The sequence below is a fragment of the Oncorhynchus clarkii genome, chromosome 16 (assembly GCF_045791955.1).
Source record: "Oncorhynchus clarkii lewisi isolate Uvic-CL-2024 chromosome 16, UVic_Ocla_1.0, whole genome shotgun sequence".
Taxonomy (NCBI): Eukaryota; Metazoa; Chordata; class Actinopteri; order Salmoniformes; family Salmonidae; genus Oncorhynchus; species Oncorhynchus clarkii.
Window position 1 is genome coordinate 68765729 of NC_092162.1, and position 19344 is coordinate 68785072.

At 44.0% G+C, this 19344-nt stretch overlaps 1 protein-coding gene across 2 annotated transcripts; it reads left to right on the plus strand.

Annotated features, from left to right (window-relative positions):
• Positions 1 to 1173: 1173 nt before the first annotated feature.
• LOC139368973 (SRSF protein kinase 1-like) lies at positions 1174 to 17314 on the plus strand. Of its 2 annotated transcripts, none has more exons than XM_071108505.1 (15): positions 1174 to 1219; positions 1912 to 1966; positions 5395 to 5531; positions 5985 to 6093; positions 6299 to 6386; positions 6546 to 6740; positions 7307 to 7472; positions 7612 to 7637; positions 7787 to 8039; positions 8341 to 8814; positions 9003 to 9103; positions 9391 to 9498; positions 10082 to 10151; positions 14170 to 14262; positions 14555 to 17314. In XM_071108505.1, the coding sequence occupies exons 1-15, from the start codon at positions 1207 to 1209 to the stop codon at positions 14740 to 14742; spliced, it is 2076 nt and encodes a 691-aa protein (XP_070964606.1). In that variant the 5' UTR covers positions 1174 to 1206; the 3' UTR covers positions 14743 to 17314. The 2 variants fall into 2 exon arrangements, with proteins under 2 accessions (XP_070964606.1, XP_070964605.1); XM_071108504.1 differs by having other exon boundaries at positions 8341 to 8826; positions 14555 to 14935.
• The last annotated feature ends 2030 nt before the right edge of the window (positions 17315 to 19344 follow it).

The following is a 19344-nucleotide window of genomic DNA, read 5'->3' on the forward strand; positions in this document are numbered from 1 at the left end:
TTGTTGCTATAGCCCAATGTGTAATACGCTGTATTCAGTGGCGACTAGTCATTCTGCCCCACCTGTTTTGAGACCCACATTTCTTTGTGGGAGGGGGAGGGGGGGGGGGGCTGCATGTTATTTGGACATTAATGTGTCACATATCAGTTTGCAAACAATGTAAAATATATATATATATATATAATTGAGTTAATAAAGCCGCACACAACCTTGGTCTCTTGTTTGTTTTCTTGAGTAAGGCAGATCCAAAATGCAGGTGTTTCAGTCTAGCTCAGTGCTTTCTGTGGTGGTGGGTCGGGCCAGCAGAAAATAGTAGCATTGCGCCGTGATTGGCTCACTATTCTGTCACTCATGGGGACCTTACGCAATCCCCTAGCTTCAGTCTTTTTTTTAATTTGATTTTTACCTTTTATTTAACTAGGCAAGTCAGTTAAGAACAAATTCTTATTTACAATGACGGCCTAGGAACAGTGGGTTAACTGCCTTGTTCAGGGGCAGAACGACAGTTTTAGTAATGGTAGACATCCAAAATTTCAGCCTTTTGGATCCTACCGTAGAGTTATATTACAAGTGCCCTTCCAAGAAGGCTCAAGGTCATTGGCCACATAAATTAAGTCAAATCACGTTATGTACAGTAGCTTTGATTGGACTGATCATGTCAACATCGTACTTTCACTTAGCTAGCAGTCATCATCGTGAATCAAGTCTACTGGCAAATCCTTTTTAATCCTTGTCATACGAAGATAAATAACGAAGAGAAAATATAACTAGTAGTTACTGGCGGAGGGGTTTGGAACTCGTTGTTATTGGTCTATTAAACAATTTATCACGTCAATGTCACCATGTAAAGCTGAAACTCCCACCCACAACCTGGTGATTTAGAAGGCCCTGTGTAGATTGTATTTTCAACCAGCAACTACTGTATCAGCGAATAACACTGAACTTTTTCAAGCTTTTACAGTGTTAGTTTTATCAGCTGCTGTACAATATGACATAAAACACAGGAAAAACGTATTTTGACTGCACTGGGCCTTAACATAAAAAATAAAAAATGTTGGATAAAATATATGTTTTTAAGTCAGTTGTTGACTTTGCAATGTTGAAACGCGGGCTTTTAATCTGAAGGTTTCCTTATTGCCATACTATAGTGACGTCATCGTTTGTGCTGCTGGCAGAACGAACGTCTCTGAAACTACCGGATCCAACATGGAGAGAAAAGGTAATCTTCATAAAGACACAAAATACAAACGTTTAATCAGTTGTGTGTTAACATATTAATAACAAATGTCAATGGATGTCGTTTTTTAAAAAAGTGACAGTTCATTATATCGACAATCTTTATGTACGAAGTGTTTTGTGGAACTGCATCTCTTGCTAAGCTGAACGCATTGGCTCAGCTAGCTACCTTTATACTAACTAATTAGCACCGTCAACCTGACCCTACAATCATGTCTAACTGCTATTTCATGTGCTTTTCATGGAAAAAGTAATTGAGTAAACGTGGAGGGAATAATGCAATATTTATACGACAGATCTTCAGTGAACGTTGGTGCCAAACATCTCAGTGGCTCTTCCTGTTTTTTTAAAAAAGAGGACGTTACTGAATATTTTCAATCACTGTCTTCACTTTTGTAAATACGAACCAGAATTGAGTTCCTTTATGTTTTCTGCGACAATAGCTAACAAATGTTTGCTAACGTTAGCTAGCTAGCTAATCATTTATTTGATATACCTCAGTCAGCTTTCAAATGTCTTTGGCTAACTAACGTTAGCTAGCTAGCACATAACGTTCAACCCAGATGAAGAAACATATAGCTCCTAAAATACTGGTTCACCAGAAATGGGATAGTTAAGTTAGCTAGATATTGAATAAATGTGTCTTTAAAAAAAATAAATCCTTTGCATTTACAGTTCTAGCACTTCAGGCAAGGAAGAAGAGGGCGAAAGCAAAGAAGTCGAGCAAGAAGTGAGTAATTGTGTTAGCATGTCTCGCTACATTTGACACAGGGCATTTAGTTTGACCATAAGCATTGAATCACGTTTCCATTGGGTCCTGAAAAAGGACTGACTGTGGTCCGGCATGTCGACGAGAGCCACAATTACTACCACACTTCACTTGCGGCAGATGTCGTGATGTCGTGTATTTTTAGTTTTTAATAAATTGTCAGTTGCCTGTCAAATTCAAGTACACCCGTTTTCTACCACATACCATAAGCACCAGTTAATTCTTTATTTAGCAATGAAACTATATAAGATGTTGTATGAAAAATGCAATGAAAGTTGTTTTTTGTTGTGTGAAGTTTCGGGAAAAGACTTTAGATGGCACCTGTCCCTCGTTTCCATAGCAGCAGTTAATTGGTTGGCTTTGAGTGTGTCTGGCTTATTCTCTGTCTTCAGAAGGAATGCAGCATATCTGGAAATGTAATGAGCTAATAACGTCTATTTACATAGTGACACAAACTTCCCATCACATCAGTGTATGGTATCGTGTGTGTGTGTGTGAGACCACGACACGTCTAAGGTAGATATGGACATCTGAATGCGTAGAGCAGGGCTACTCCTGGGGCACCAAATGCCCTTCTGGGTTTTGTTTCCATCGGATTGTTAATTTGCATGCAGTTAATTGGTGTCCTAGGCCTACACTAAATCAGTCCCTAAGTAGGAGGCGAGATTGAAAGCTGGCAGAAGTGTAACTGGCCTCGAGGGCCTGATTTTTGAGTAGCGCCTGCACAAAGTTTAGTACAAATGTAGGTGACACTTGGGCCTGCCCTGAACAAAAATATACCTAAAAAAAAAATAATCCTATAACACCCATTTTCAATATTCTGAATGATGTTGAGTATTTTAGTTAATGTTCCTATAGAACGGATTGAGATCTCTGTGGTTTACCCAACAACAGCCGAGCCAACCCACACTATGCCAGCAGACATCCTTTCTGTAGGCCCGATATTATGTAATGCCTAGCTGTTGTGCTGCTATTTAGAGCAGCAGGAGAACGATGAAGTCCTCAGCACGGGCCAGCTGAAGCACAACGTTATGAATAAGGGAAAACGCCCTGCCCTTGAAGTTGTTATTCGTTTGTCACTTCCTCCTTTTGCTGACCTAAACAATGCTAAATCATTTATAAATCATTCATAAATCACATTTTAAACATTACATAAGCAAAATGACTCAAGTTAATGTTGTCCTTCAAAACAATGGATTCGCAAACTGTAGTCATCCTATGTATATGTGTGAACATTGTTTTATAGAGGATTATGCAATGGGTGGGTCTAATCCTGAATGCTGATTGGTTAAAACCGCATTCCAGCTGGTGTCTAGTCCACAAATTACAACCGGCTAAATTTATGGCGTTGTAATGCCTATTTACTCTTCAATCTGACTGCGCAATCCACTGTCTCATCAGCCCAGCCAGGCAATTTATAAACTTGATCTCTAGATTAAAAATCATCTAAACCAAAATTTTAGTTTTCAACAGCAGAGATTGTATAAACCTTGATGTCTGTCTCTCTGACATCTGCAACATTGTTTCAATATTCAAATTCGATCTCCGGTTGTCCCCCAGTAATAATCTTGTTGGGATGAGACCATTTAGGTAGGCAGCTTTTGTCAGCCAGCCATGAATCAGCATCATTTTTCTGGATATATTCAAAGAACTATCAGTGGAAAACAGGTCAAATGAAACGAAGTGCAGCTAGTTTTCAGTCTTTCCAGCTACAGTTTGAAGTGATTGTGTTAGCTGTGTTGTTGACTAGCTCCTCTGAACATCAGTGTCCTGACGAGAGAGCACATTTTCTATGCCAGGCTAAATCGCACCTCGTTAGCTCATTGTTACGGATGTATCAAAATAAATGTCACTAGAAAACAGCTTATGCAAATGCACTGCTTTGCTGTTATTCTGGCTGCACATTTTGACGTGACTAAGTTAGCCATAGTTGGCTAGCTAGCAATGCAAGGGATAAGGTCGTTGCCAGCCAGTATGGCAATGGAATATTTAGAACAAACGACGGGGTTGCGTCTCTGGCAACCAAACCGATAGAACGAACGACCAGCCGGCTTGGGTAACGATTTGTGTCGGAACTTTATATTGTGGAAGGATGAATTGGTATGAATATATTCATCAAAATGTTTTTAATGAAAATATGTAAATATTTTTTTTTATATTTGGATATGTAAGTCATTGTATAAAAGTCATAATGCCCTCAAAGCCGGTGTTTGGAGGATATATCAGCATCCCCCTCACATCTGATTGGTTTGAAGGGCATTCTAGAGCTTGCATTATTTCCCTTTATAAACTGGGTGGTTAGATCCTTGAATGCTGATTGGCTGACAGCCGTGGTATATCAGACCATATACCAAAGGTATGACAAAACATTTATTTTTGCTGCTCTAATTAAGTTGGTAATCAGTTTATATTCGCAATAAGGCAACTCATGGGTTTGTGGTATATGGCCAATATACCACAGCTAAGGGCTGTGTCCAGGCACTCGGTGATGCGTTCTGCCTAAGAACAGCTCTTAGCCATAGTATATTGGCCATATACCACAACCCCTCATGCCTTATTGCTAAAATAAACAGTATATTTCACAGTAGAATTCAATGTCTATAGTTCATTCTTCCATGTTTGGGGCTGCTTTTGAAAGCAAAACCCGAATTGAAAACATTATTGGCGTTGTTGAATTCAATTTTCATATTGGCAAGCTATAGGACTGATGGTTTGGTTAGCTAAACTAGCAAGTGTGTTGGTTTGGTTACCAAGGCAACTACAGTAGCTGTATCTAGTAAAAAGTTCTAGCAACTTCGGTGGATGTTGAACACAGTTCTAGACGCCAATGTGTTAAAGTTATAGCCATGGTATAAAAGGCATAATCACCTCGGGGCTCTATGCGTTCTCTGGAAAATAATGCAACTCGGTGGAATATTGTTCACTATTTTCCATAGAACGCCTAGCCCCCCCCCCCCCCACCTACACACACTGATTATCCCTTACAGTTAGTGGGCTGTCACTCTACTGTGAGATGTCGTGAATGGAAAGGGTGACAGTCCTGTATTAAATGCCATGCAAGTATCACTCGTTTCTTGGAAAAATGTCACGTTTTCTCTGGAAAAGATGGTTATAGAATGTAGATCTGATACAGTGCTGTTATACAACAACATATCATCTTAGTGCCATTAGTAATATACATTAGTAGGTCTTCCAGAAATACCCAAATGTTTTGTCATGTATTATTTTCTGTGACTGAAAAATATATTATTGAAACGAGTTCCACTCGTGATTTTTAAGGAAAGAGGGAAAAGTTGAACACTGAACAGTATTGGTAAATATTGTCACAGCCTGTGCCAAGTGCTCAGGAAGAAGGTCTCTAACCATTGTTATGCGTGTCCTCCATCCAGACAGCCAGCCCACCCCAGGGGTACAGCACCCCAGCAGCAGCCCCAGCCAGAGGCCTCTCCCCAGGAACCAGATGAGCCTGAGGAGATCTTAGGCTCTGATGATGAGGAGCAGGAGGATCCCAATGACTACTGCAAGGGTGAGGGGATGACTGCGGCGAGGGTGAGGGGATGACTGCGGCGAGGGTGAGGGGATGACTGCGGCGAGGGTGAGGGGATGACTGCGGCGAGGGTGAGGGGTGTGACAATGATGAAGTGCCCCAGCTAGTCTCTAGGGAGTTCCTGCGGTGTCTGCTTTCTGAGTTCTGGCTGTGTGGATAGAACTGACCAGAAAGTTACGTTCCTTCCTAATATGTGAAACTTGCCACTGGTTTCAGGCAGAGCCAAGAGTTTAAAGTTGGCAAAGTCAACCAACCCATTGTATGACTTTTTAAAAGTAGAATGTTATTTCATTATTAGTCCTCTCTAGTTATAATACATTAACTTGGGAGTCAACAATAGTCTACATGCGTATTTAGGTTATTTTGGACTTTAGGGCTGAGCCAATGACTCATTTGAATGATGTTCTCTATCTCCCTCTGCTGCGTTTCTAGGTGGCTACCACCATGTGAAGATAGGAGACCTGTTCAATGGGAGGTACCATGTGATCAGGAAGCTGGGCTGGGGACACTTCTCCACTGTGTGGCTGGCTTGGGACATTCAGTAAGATCACTTCTCATATCATTGTCTGTGAAGGCCTGAGACTGCATCACACTAGATTCAGATCAACACATCCTCACAATACCAGAAGCAGTATTTGTTAAATCAACTTTTTTGTTGTTGCTGAAATAATCCTATATTGCATAGAATCAAACATACATCATCTTCTGTGTCAGCTTGACTGACTGACTGACTGTTTGTTTTGTAGGGTGAAGAGGTTTGTGGCTATGAAAGTGGTGAAGAGTGCAGAGCATTACACAGAGACGGCTGTAGATGAGATCAAACTGCTCAGATCTGTGAGTATTAACTTGGTCAAGCATACTCACCAGCATGACATCAGCCTGATATTGTCATCTGTAAAAATGCTTCCTTTTCTTCCTTGTCCATTTCAGACATTTTGTTCTGATAAGTTTTTATTTTATTTCCTGTTTTCTTTTTGTTGTTGTGATTCGTAGGTGAGAAACACGGACCCTGACGACCCCAAGAGGGAGATGGTGGTTCAGCTACTGGATGACTTCAAGATCTCCGGCATCAACGGGACTCATGTGTGCATGGTGTTTGAGGTGCTGGGGCACCACCTACTGAAGTGGATCATCAAGTCCAACTACCAGGGCCTTCCACTGCCCTGCGTCAAGACCATCATACGACAGGTAATACCGCAGGGCGTAGTCCTCCATACCCTGGCTATCCAAACCTAATCCTAGACCTTGTTGCTGATCAGGATTGGGGTCAGTTCCATATCAATTCAGCAAGTGAATTAAGATTCCTTATTTCCTCCATTGAAAAGCAATGAATTGAAATTGAATTGGCACCAACCTTGCTACTGATCCTTCACCTCATTGACCTTGTAAAGATTCATTTAAAAACGATTCAGTCCTATTTTTTTTGAATGTCTCATTTACTTATCTACTTACGCTATCACATGACCTCTGGCTGAAGGGAAATTGATTTCCAGACTTCCTTGACCAATGACCAAGAGGGATGGGACTAGTATTACTGAGTGGTGCAGCAGTCTGAAGCTCTAGAGGCTTCAATACAGCCCCACCCTGGTTCGATCCCGGGCTGTATCACAACCCGGCTGTAATCAGGAGTCCCATAGTGCGGCGGTGTCTGGGTTTAGGGGAGGGTTTGGCCGGGCTAGGACGTTATTGTAAATAAGAATTTGTTCTTAACTGACTTGCCTAGTTAAATAAAATAATTGGTGCCCATTGTGCAGGTTCTCCAGGGGTTGGACTACCTTCACACCAAGTGTGAGATCATCCACACTGACATCAAGCCAGAGAACATCCTGTTGACGGTGAATGAGCCGTACGTGAGGAGGCTGGCCGCGGAGGCTACAGAGTGGCAGAAAGCAGGGGCTCCCCCTCCCTCAGGGTCCGCAGGTAAGGGTTAAGTCCATGCACCCCACATACGCACCGCACAGACGCCGACACACAGACAGCAGCACTCGTGCAAAAGTTTCCCGAAATACGGTACTTTGGTGTACAGAAGTATGTTGATTTGGCTTTGTTCTATTTTCAGTCAGCACAGCTCCAGCTCCAAAAGCAGTAAGTCTCCCCTTTTCACTCATTGCCTTTTTCGTACAATTTCAGCCATTCAGTGTTACTGTGCTACTGCAACCACAACCAGTAGCTATTGTATTCAGTAAACCCTGTTGACGTCAGTCCTGTCTGTCCTGCTTCTTCCTCCTCTCCAGACGACCAAAATGTCCAAGAACAAGAAGAAGAAGTTAAAGAAGAAGCAGAAGCGTCAGGCGGAGCTGTTGGAGAAGTGCATTCTGGATCTGGAGGAGATGGAGAAGGCTCCGGAGAGGGGGGAGGAGGAGGAGGAGGAGGAGGAGGATGACGACGAGGATCCGGAGTCTCCTGTATCTCCCAAGCAGCAGCGGCCATATTGTGCTCCTCTCAGACAAGTCTCCTTACAGGAAGTAGCCAGCCAAGACACAGCAGGTGACTTTCTGTAATTCAATACTACTTTGTCACTCAAGGGGACATTAGTATTTTTCAATCATGGGCCTGGAGATCCACACTGGGTTGTACAGGCTTTTTGCTCAGCAGTGATGCACCTGATTCAACTAATCTACTAATTATCAAGCCCTTGATTAGTTGAACCAGCTGAGCTGGGACAAAAAAGCCTGCACACCCAGTTGGGTCTCCCAGATTAGGATTAAGAACACAGAATTAGACTAATTAGAAGGGAACTACTAGTCCAGCCTCCACTAGATCTAATGTTATTTTCTCATTTACCCAGGATGCATTGCGGGTGCGGAGGTGACGTGGTTAGGACCAGAAGGGATAATAACAGACGCAGAAGTGAACTGTAACGGCCTTCATCCTGAGGCAGGGGACAATGAAACGGAGGAGAGGAAGGCACAGTGGAGAGAGCAAGACCAACATAACGGCAACGTAGACCAAACAGGGGATTGTCCTCTTCTTCAGGAGTCTCCATCACCTCGACCCGTGTATAACGGCCTGGTGTCCCCGGATACCCCAGAGAGTGAGGAGGGGAGTGGAGCACCGACCAGGAAGGAGGCTGAAATAAAGACTAAAGCATCCGAGACTGAGACGAAAAGCTTTGGTGGCCGGGAGGAGCTATCATCGGAGGAGCAGAAGAATCAGGAAAGGAGTCAAGTGGAAGTCACAGAGGAGGCGCAGGGCAGGAGTCGTGGAGAGGAGGTGCTGGAGAACGTCCAGTATGGAGGAGAACAGGAGAGTCTGAAGGATGGTGAGAAGACGGGTATTAAAAATCACACATTTGTTTATTTAAACGGGCGGATTTTGGATTATTATGCTAATTAGATTTTGGTGTGGGCGTCGACTACAGTACAGCACATTGTTGTATTCCTTCTTTATTTGACGGTCAGATCAGTGTTGTAATGGCAGGTTTCTGAGTTTCTCTCTCTCTCGATACAGCCAAATTAGCAGCGGGGAACCTCCTGGTGAACCCTCTGGAGCCACTCAACGCAGACAGACTGAAGGTCAAGATAGCAGACCTGGGCAACGCCTGCTGGCTGGTGAGTATCTGTGTGCAGATGACCTAAGGGATTTCCTGCTTAAGTCTTCCCCTGTCATTCATGTCGCCTACCTGCTTGCTTGAGTTTGCAAATGGAATAATCCCCCCCAAAAAAATCAACCCCCCCCCCCCCCCAGCTGCCACTCTATACAGGCTCAATCAAATGTGGAAAGTAATTTTTTTATTTTATTTTAAAAAAATTTTTTTTTAAACACTGCTTGAACCCAGTTCTGCAATAGCAGTCTCATTGACCTGGCTCCCCCTTGTCCCTTTCTCTCTACTCCGCAGCACAAGCACTTTACGGAAGACATCCAGACGAGACAGTACCGTTCTCTAGAGGTGCTCATAGGGTCTGGCTACAACACACCAGCTGACATATGGAGTACAGCCTGCATGGTAAGACTGGACAACAACACACTTTACATTCAAATAAAACAACATTTTAAAACCAGTAAATAAACAGAAAGTAGAAGACATTAATTTAGTTATTTCCTTGCTGTAATTGGATGCCGTCTTGGATGGATTGCGACGCTACGACAGACTATAATTCCCTTTTGCTAGCCATGTGAATTTCCCCACTTGGAATAATTAAGCAATAAGGCATGAGGGGGTGTGGTATATGGCCAATATACCACGGCTAACGGCTGTTCTTAAGTACAGGCACTCCGCGTTGCGTCGGATACATTGGCCATCTACCACAAACCGCTGAGGAGCCTTATTGCTATTATAAACTGGTTGCCAATGTAATTAGAGCAGTACAAATAAATATTTTGTCATACCTGTGCTATACGATCTGATATACCACGGCTGTCAGCCAGTCAGATAATTGACTCTGATGGAAGAAAGAGGGACATCTGTACAAGAAGGAGATCCTATTTAGAATGGCTTTCCAAGATCTTCCTCCCTACACGTACACGGTCTGCTTCCTGCCATTAGGCTGTCTGTGTTTTGTTGTTGTTTATTGTGTCCTTCTCTGCAGGCGTTTGAGCTGGCCACTGGGGACTACTTGTTTGAGCCTCATTCCGGGGAAGATTACTCCAGGGACGAAGGTAGTTATGCAGCCGAATATTAATCTGCTTGATTTGAATATATGTTTAGTAGTCTAATTTTAGAAGGTTGCCTCTGTGCTAATCTTACATACCTGATTCTAATAATTAGCTGGCTTATCAGCTGAATCCGGTTATTTACAACTGGGGTTGGAGTTAAAACCTACAGGAGGGTAGCTCTCCAGGAACAGGGTTGGAGAGCCCTGGTGTGAACCTACAGGAGTCTAGCTCTCCAGGAACAGGGTTGGAGAGCCCTGGTGTGAACCTACAGGAGGGTAGCTCTCCAGGAACAGGGTTGGAGAGCAGCTCTCCAGGAACAGGGTTGAAGAGCCCTGCTGTGAACCTACAGGAGGGTAGCTCTCCAGGAACAGGGTTGAAGAGCCCTGCTGTGAACCTACAGGAGGGTAGCTCTCCAGGAACAGGGTTAGAGAGCCCTGGTGTAAACCAACAGGAGGGTAGCTCTCCAGGAACAGGGTTGGAGAGCCCTGGTGTGAACCTACAGGAGTCTAGCTCTCCAGGAACAGGGTTGGAGAGCCCTGGTGTGAACCTACAGGAGGGTAGCTCTCCAGGAACAGGGTTGGAGAGCAGCTCTCCAGGAACAGGGTTGAAGAGCCCTGCTGTGAACCTACAGGAGGGTAGCTCTCCAGGAACAGGGTTGAAGAGCCCTGCTGTGAACCTACAGGAGGGTAGCTCTCCAGGAACAGGGTTAGAGAGCCCTGGTGTAAACCAACAGGAGGGTAGCTCTCCAGGAACAGGGTTAGAGAGCCCTGGTGTAAACCAACAGGAGGGTAGCTCTCCAGGAACAGGGTTGAAGAGCCCTGCTGTGAACCTACAGGAGGGTAGCTCTCCAGGAACAGGGTTGGAGAGCCCTGGTGTAAACCAACAGGAGGGTAGCTCTCCAGGAACAGGGTTGAAGAGCCTTGGCCTACAGAGAAGAGATGTTTTGGATTCTTGGCATTAACCGTTTGCATACTGTGAAATGCCTTCCGAAATATTAATAGGTTTTCATTCAATCTCTTCTTGTCACTTTGGGATTTTACTTGGTCCTAAATATTCATAAATGCATTAATGATTTAAAAACCAAGAGTTCTACATTATGCAGTAGGTGGTGAGTACAATACTGTGCAATGCATTTCATGGTACAATATTGATTAGTAGTCTAGTTGACAGTAAAGACTACAGTGATTTTGTAATTGGTTTAATAGCCATCTGGACACATTGTTTTAGCATGTGTCAGCTAGCCTGGGCCTGTTCATTACTGTAGCCATCTGGTCTATCATTGTCATACCATGTGTTTAATAGGAGAGATGAAGTTGTTGACTATAGAACGTTGTATAAGTCAGCTATAGTCAAATCCTAAAGGGCCAGTTTCCCAGATTATTTTAAAGCCTTGACTTGGACTGGAAAGTAATGTTCAGATTTTAAAAACCTGCTACCTGTTATTATGAACCTATCCACCCTCTTTTACAGCTTTTCTGTTACGTAATAACCTGCTATGTGTTAATTAACCTATCCACCCTCTTTTACAGCTTTTCTGTTACGTAATAACCTGCTATGTTAACCTATCCACCCCTCTTTTACAGCTTTTCTGTTACGTAATAACCTGCTATTTGTTAATTAACCTATCCACCCTCTTTTACAGCTTTTCTGTTACGTAATAACCTGCTATGTGTTAATTAACCTATCCACGCCTCTTTTACAGCTTTTCTGCTATGTAATAACTTGCTATGTGTTAATTAACCTATCCACCCCTCTTTTACAGCTTTTCTGTTACGTAATAACCTGCTATGTTAACCTATCCACCCCTCTTTTACAGCTTTTCTGTTACGTAATAACCTGCTAGGTGTTTATTGGACATTATTGTTATGAGTAAATCTATGATCATGTGATGTTGAGTACCTACCTGCATTCCTGTGTTTATTTTCCCCCTCGTGACAATTGGAGCTATATTTCTGTCAACACTGCACATCCTCTATAGTTTCCCACGCCCTCTACTCTTCTGCCTCCTCCTTCTCCTCCTCCCTACGCCCTCTACTCATCTGCCTCCTCCTCCTTCTCCTCCCCACGCCCTCTACTCCTCCTCCTTCTCCTCCTCCCCACACCCTCTACTCATCTGCCTCCTCCTCCTTCTCCTCCTCTGCTAGGCTTTTTGCTCAGACTTGCGTACGTTGAGTAACTTTAATAAAAATAAAAATACATCTATTTGGCACAGCTTGATTTGATTCAGTGGCACGTTAGGTATTTGCAGAGGTAGGTGGAAGCTAGCCCAGGGCTAACTGTCATAAGCTACAGCTCTCCATCTGCTGCAGCCACGTGTTGACTACTCACACCTTGAACCTGAACACCTAGTTATAGATTGGCCCGATGTTGTGCGTGTGGACACGTATTACTCTACTTGTGAGTACCAGAAGTCCTTACAAGAATCATAAATAAGCTAAAATGTAGAAGTTGAGGACAGTCCTCACTGTTTTTAAAGGCTATTATAGGGTTAGGTTTAGTGAAAATAGGATTTTGAATGTCAAGTATAGTAAGACATGTGAGTTGATCTGAGGATCTTCTAACTCCATGTCCATCTTTTAACTTACTGGCTTGTAATGTCTGCGTGTAGCAGACATTGTCTTCCTTCTGCTTTGTGACTTCAGTCTACTGAAACTAGTTTCTGCCGTAGAGAGAAATCTACAGAGAGGATGGTGTTGAATGGATTATCGCTATGGTTTCTGACAGCTCTGTTCCAAAGACTGAAGGTGTTCAGTTGGTAAAGATACTGTGGTTGTCGTCTACATGTGCTTCATGTCATACTACGTTCTCGTTGTCTTAATAGTGTTTTATTTAAGCTTTTACTTAACTAGGCAAGTCATTGAAGAACAAGTTGTTATTTACACCGGCCAAAACCGGACCAAGCTTGGCCAATTGTGTGCCGCCCTATGGGACTCATTCACGGCCAGTTGTGATACAGCCTGGACGCCTCTAGCGCTGAGATGCAGTGCCTTAGACCGCTGCGCCACTCGGGCGCCCCAAAATATGCTGCCGCTTGGCTCTGTTCTGCTTCTTTCTTCCTCTCTGCTTCCTCCTGGCTTTCTCTCTTCCTCCACTTTCTCATGTCTCTCTCTCTTTTATTTATATATATATATATATATATATCTCTGATTTATTGAGTTGTTTGGGAAGTTCCCCACCACAATGCACAGAGTGGGAAATTCTCCCAGGAATGGTTCACCAGAAGCAGTACTGTGTGTCTGTGGCCAGCACTGGGGGGTGTGGGGAGGTAGAGCAGGCAAGGTCCTCTGACAGCGGTACTGTGTGTCTGTGGCCAGCCCTGGTGAGTGTGGGGAGGTAGAGCAGGCAAGGTCCTCTGACAGCGGTACTGTGTGGGGAGGTAGAGCAGGCGAGGTCCTCTGACAGCGGTACTGTGTGGGGAAGTAGAGCAGGCAATGTCCTCTGACAGCACCAGGAGACCCAACTGCTACATTCCAAATGTCAACACTGGTATACTACGTAGAATCAGAACCACTTTAAATCTAGTCTGTCATGTGAAGGTGTTCTCTACTTAGTTTTAGGCAGCGGTCTTTGTACTGTTTGACAGGTAGTTATAGAGATTGTACACCCCCAAAATAAAAGGGACTGTACACCCCCAAAATAAAAGGGACTGTACACCCCCAAAATAAAAGGGATTGTACACCCCCAAAATAAAAGGGATTGTACACCCCCAAAATAAAAGGGATTGTACACCCCCAAAATAAAAGGGATTGTACACCCCCAAAATAAAAGGGATTGTACACCCCCAAAATAAAAGGGACTGTACACCCCCAAAATAAAAGGGACTGTACACCCCCAAAATAAAAGGGACTGTACACCCCCAAAATAAAAGGCGGGTTCCTCAGTGCTGTCAGACTGACCCCCTGACCCCTTCACCCTCACCCAGGGTGGGCTTGTGACTGACTGGCACACCAAGTCTGATGACTCTGTTTGTCTCGTTCTCTTCTCTTCCCCCGGTTTCTTTCCTCTCGTTGTGTCTGTGCAGACCATATCGCATTGATCATCGAGCTGCTGGGGCAAGTCCCACACAAACTCGTAACAGCTGGGAGATATTCCAAGGATTTTTTCACCAAGAAAGGTAAAGAAAAGTGGTTATGTAAAAGTTTTTAAATGACCTTTCTCTCCTTTGTTGTACATCTATGCGTGTATTTCATAGTGCCAAAGTTTTTTGGGTTGGATTTTCTTGTATGCTGTAATTTAAAGGAAAGCTTTTAGTAACAGTCTTGAGTGGTGTGTGTGTGTGATGGTGGTGAGTCTTGTCGTGTGCTGTGGTGACGTGAAACCCTGGCTGGCTGGCTGGCTGACTGCCGTCTCTCTCTCGGTCTAATCCTTCTGTGTCTCTGAGGCTGACTGTCTCTTCTCTTTCCTAGGGGACCTGAAGCACATCACCAAGCTGAAGCCGTGGGGGTTACTAGAGGTGCTGCAGGATAAGTACGAGTGGTCCAAAGAGGAGGCTGATTGTTTCGCTGACTTCCTCCTCCCCATGCTGGAGCTGGTACCAGAGAAGAGAGCCACAGCTGCAGACTGCCTGCGCCACCCCTGGATCGCCCCCCAGTGACGGCCCCCCAGTACTGCAATGCAAAACACCTAGGGCCTGTTCAGTCGACAAACGTTTTTGAATGTTGCAGCTAATTCGAATGACTGGAGCTGACTTAACTCATTTTTCTACTTGTCATTGAGGCATGTTTGTTCTCCGTTAAGGAGTTCTATCCGAACGTTCCATAACGTTTTGCCCTGCTGAATGCGGCCCGGCCTGGTTTGCCCCTGATGAAACCTTCCAACCACTGTAATGTAAAACCCTGGGGCTATGTTCAGGAGTATGTAACCTCCAGTAATCCCAACTCCGGTCCTCCAGTAAGCCCAACTCCGGTCCTCCAGTAAGCCCAACTCCGGTCCTCCAGTAAGCCCAACTCCGGTCCACCAGTAAAGCTCAACTCCGGTCCACCAGTAAAGCTCAACTCCGGTCCACCAGTAAAGCCCAACTCCGGTCCTCCAGTAAAGCCCAACTCCGGTCCTCCAGTAAAGCCCAACTCCGGTCCTCCAGTAAAGCCCAACTCCGGTCCTCCAGTAAAGCTCAACTCCGGTCCTCCAGTAAAGCTCAACTCCGGTCCTCCAGTAAAGCTCAACTCCGGTCCTCCAGTAAAGCTCAACTCCGGTCCTCCAGTAAAGCTCAACTCCGGTCCTCCAGTAAAGCTCAACTCCGGTCCTCCAGTAAAGCTCAACTCCGGTCCTCCAGTAAAGCTCAACTCCGGTCCTCCAGTAAAGCTCAACTCCGGTCCTCCAGTAAAGCCCAACTCCGGTCCTCCAGTAAAGCCCTACAGCAGCCTTTTGTTGTAGACAAACACACCTGATACAGCTCACTGAGGACCTGATGAATAGTTGAATCAGGTGTGCTTATCTGAGAATGTGTGCTGTTGTGGAGTTAGGAAATACTGTGCGAAATTACTCCAAATGTAAAAGTAGCGTTTCACGTCCCTGAATTACATCCCTAGATGTGGAGGCATCTGGCCACTGGGATGCAAATTAAACCTCTTACGAGAGACTTGTTGCAACAGATCACTTTCCAATTGGATCATCTGACAGATGGCTATTTATTTTTGGTTTGTATTCTTACATTTTGTTCTTATTGTCATCATCAAGGACTCTTTGTCTTTTAAAAAAAATATTTGTTTCTCCTTTTTTCTTTCCTTTTGTACTGATGTTTAAGAAGCCAGTAGACAACACTGACCATATAAACCAATCGTTTTGGTGGTCCACAATTCTGTGCTCTGTACACTTCTCACCCATGTACACTATATATACAAAGTATGTGGACACCCCTTCAAAATTAATGGATTTGGCTATTTCAGCCACACCCGATGCTGACAGGTGTATAAAATCGAGCATGCAGCCGTGCAATCTCCATAGACAAACACTGCCAGTAGAATGGCCTTACTGAAGAGCTCAGTGACTTTCAACGTGGCACCGTCATAGGATGCCATCTTTCCAAAAAGTCATTTTGTCAAATTTCTGCCCTGCTAGAGGTGCCACGATCAGCTGTAAATGCTGTTGTTGTGGGAAACGTCTTGGAGCAACAACGGCTCAGCCACGAAGTGGTAGGCCACACAAACTCACAGAACGGGACCACCGAGTGCTGAAGCACGTTTAAAATCATCTCCTTGGTTGCAACACTCACTACCGAGTTCCAAACTACCTCTGGAAGCAACGTCAACTCCATATTAATGGTTTTGGAATGAGATGTTCGTTGAGTAGGTGTCCACATATTTTTGGTTATGTAGTGTAAGATAACTTGTGATTTACACCACCATCTTGCTTTGCTCTACCCCAGCACAAGACCTGGAGCAGAACACGATCAAGGAACTGTAGTCACTAGTGCCTTCCACCACTTGCTTTGTTCTACCCCAGCACAAGACCTGGAGCAGAACACGCTCAAGGAACTGTAGTCACTAGTGCCCTCCACCATCTTGCTTTGTTCTACCCCAGCACAAGACCTGGAGCAGAACACGATCAAGGAACTGTAGTCACTAGTGCCCTCCACCACTTGCTTTGTTCTACCCCAGCACAAGACCTGGAGCAGAACACGATCAAGGAACTGTAGTCACTAGTGCCCTCCACCACTTGCTTTGTTCTACCCCAGCACAAGACCTGGAGCAGAACACGATCAAGGAACTGTAGTCACTAGTGCCTTTCACCACTTTTCTCTGTCATATAACTTGATACCACTTGGTTTTTCCTCTGATAAAGGCTAAGAGTACTAATGTGTTACACCTTCACCCATAAGGCATTTTGTTTTGTATTAGGAAGTTGCACATGGGGCAAACGAACATGAACAAACGTGTAGGTTGCACTCCACTCTCTCTCTTTTCTGACTGAACGATTTCTAGTTCTCCACAGGAAATTCATTTAGAGGACTGTCTAGCTGTTCGGATCAGTAAAATCCACACGACCTTGTTTGTACAGAATCTGTTATTGTTCTACCTTGTCATTGATTCATTCTCATTGGATAAGAGACTGGTTTTCTCATGTTTTGTGGGTTTCATTAAGTAATATTATGTTCATAAGAGCCCCCCCCCCCCCCCCCCCCCATCCAAAATAAGAGATTTTCAAAAAAATAAAATTGTCTGTGTATATATACCTGTACCAAAGAGTTGTTCTGTATGTTACAGCCATGTAGAGTCAACAAATCCTAGGTTGTGTCCGAAATGGCACCCGCTTCCCTTTACGGTGCAGTCGGAACGTATTCCGACTCCTTCACTTTTTCCACATTTTATATTACAGCGTTATTCTAAAAATGGATAAAATTAGAATTTTTCCCCTCATCAATCTACTACACACAATACCCCATAATGACAAAGCGAAAGTAGGTTTTTAGAAATGTTTTCACATTTATTTAAAATAAACTAACACATTTACATAAGTATTCAGACCCTTTTCAGTACTTTGTTGAAGCACCTTTGGCATTGATTACAGCTTTGAGTCTTCTTGGGTATGACGCTACAAGCTTGGCACACCTGTATTTGGGGAGTTTCTTCCCTACAGATCCTCTCAAGCTCTGTCAGGTTGGATGGGGAGTGTTGCTGCACAGCTATTTTCAAGTCTCGATAGAGATGTTCGATAGAGTTCAAGTCCGGGCTCTGACTGGGCCACTCAAGGACATTCAGAGACCTGTCCCGAAGCCACTCTTGCGTTGTCTTGGCTGTGTGCTTAGGGTTGTTGTCCTTGCATTCTGGCCAAATACTTCAATCTTGGTTTCATCAGACCAGAGAATCTTGTCTCTCATGGTCTGAGAGTTCTTTAGGTGCCTTTTGGCAAACTTCAAGCAGGCTGTCATGTGCCTTTTACTGAGGAGTGGCTTCCATCTGGCCACTTCCATGAAGGCCTGATTGGTGGTGCTACCGAGATGGCTGTCCTTCGGGAAGATTCTCCCATCTCCACTGAGGAACTCTGTCAGAGTGACCATTGAGTTCTTGGTCACCTCCCTGACCAAGGCCCTTCTCCCCTGATTGCTCAGTTTGCCAGGGCGGCCATCTCTAGGAAGTGTTGGTAGTTCCAAACTTCTTTCATTTTAAGAATGATGGAGGACACTGTATTCTTGGGGACCTAAAATTCTGCAAACATTTTTTGGTTCCCTTCCCCAGATCTGTGCCTCAACACAATCCTGTCTCGGAACTTTACTGACAATTCCTTCGACCTCATGGCTTGGTTTTTGCTCTGACATCCACTGTTAACTGTGGAATCTTGTATAGACAGGTGTGTGCATTTCCAAATCATGTCAAATCAATTGATTTTACTACAGGAGGACTCCAATCAAGTTGTAGAAACATCTCAAGGATGATCAATGGAAACGGGATGCACCTGAGCTCCATTTTGAGTCTAATAGCAAAGGGTCTGAATACTTATGCAAATAAGGCATTTCAGTTTTATTTTTTTAATACATTTGCAAAAAATGTTCAAACCTGTTTTTGCTTCATTATTATGGGGGATTGTGTGTAGATGAGGAAAAACATTTATTTAATACATTTTAGAATAAGGCTGTAAACAAAAATGCATCTGCAGAGAAGAATGGAAGAAACTCCCCAAATGCAGATGTGCCAAGCTGGTAGCATCTTACCCAAGAAGACTCGAGGCTGTAGTCTCTTACCCAAGAAGACTCGAGGCTGTAGTCTCTTACCCAAGAAGACTCGAGGCTGTAGTCTCTTACCCAAGAAGACTCGAGGCTGTAGTCTCTTACCCAAGAAGACTCGAGGCTGTAGTCTCTTACCCAAGAAGACTCGAGGCTGTAGTCTCTTACCCAAGAAGACTCGAGGCTGTAGTCTCTGCCAAAGGTACTTCAACCAAGTACTGAGTAAAGGGTCTGAATACTTATGTGCATGTGATATCAGTTTTTCTATTTGAAGACATTTGAAAACATTTCTAAAAACCGTTTTTTGCTTTGTCATTATGGGGTATTGTGTTTAGATGGGGGGTGAGTCAATTTAATCCATTTTAGAATAAGGTGCCAACGTAACAAAATGTGGGAAAAGTCAAGGGGTCAGAATACTTTCCAAATGCACTGTGTATAGTGCACTACATGGGAAGTAGGGTGCAATTTGGAACGGACCCTACTATGTCTTAGCTAAAAATGATTTCGCTGGGTAGTGAAGTTTTAGTAACGCATTCA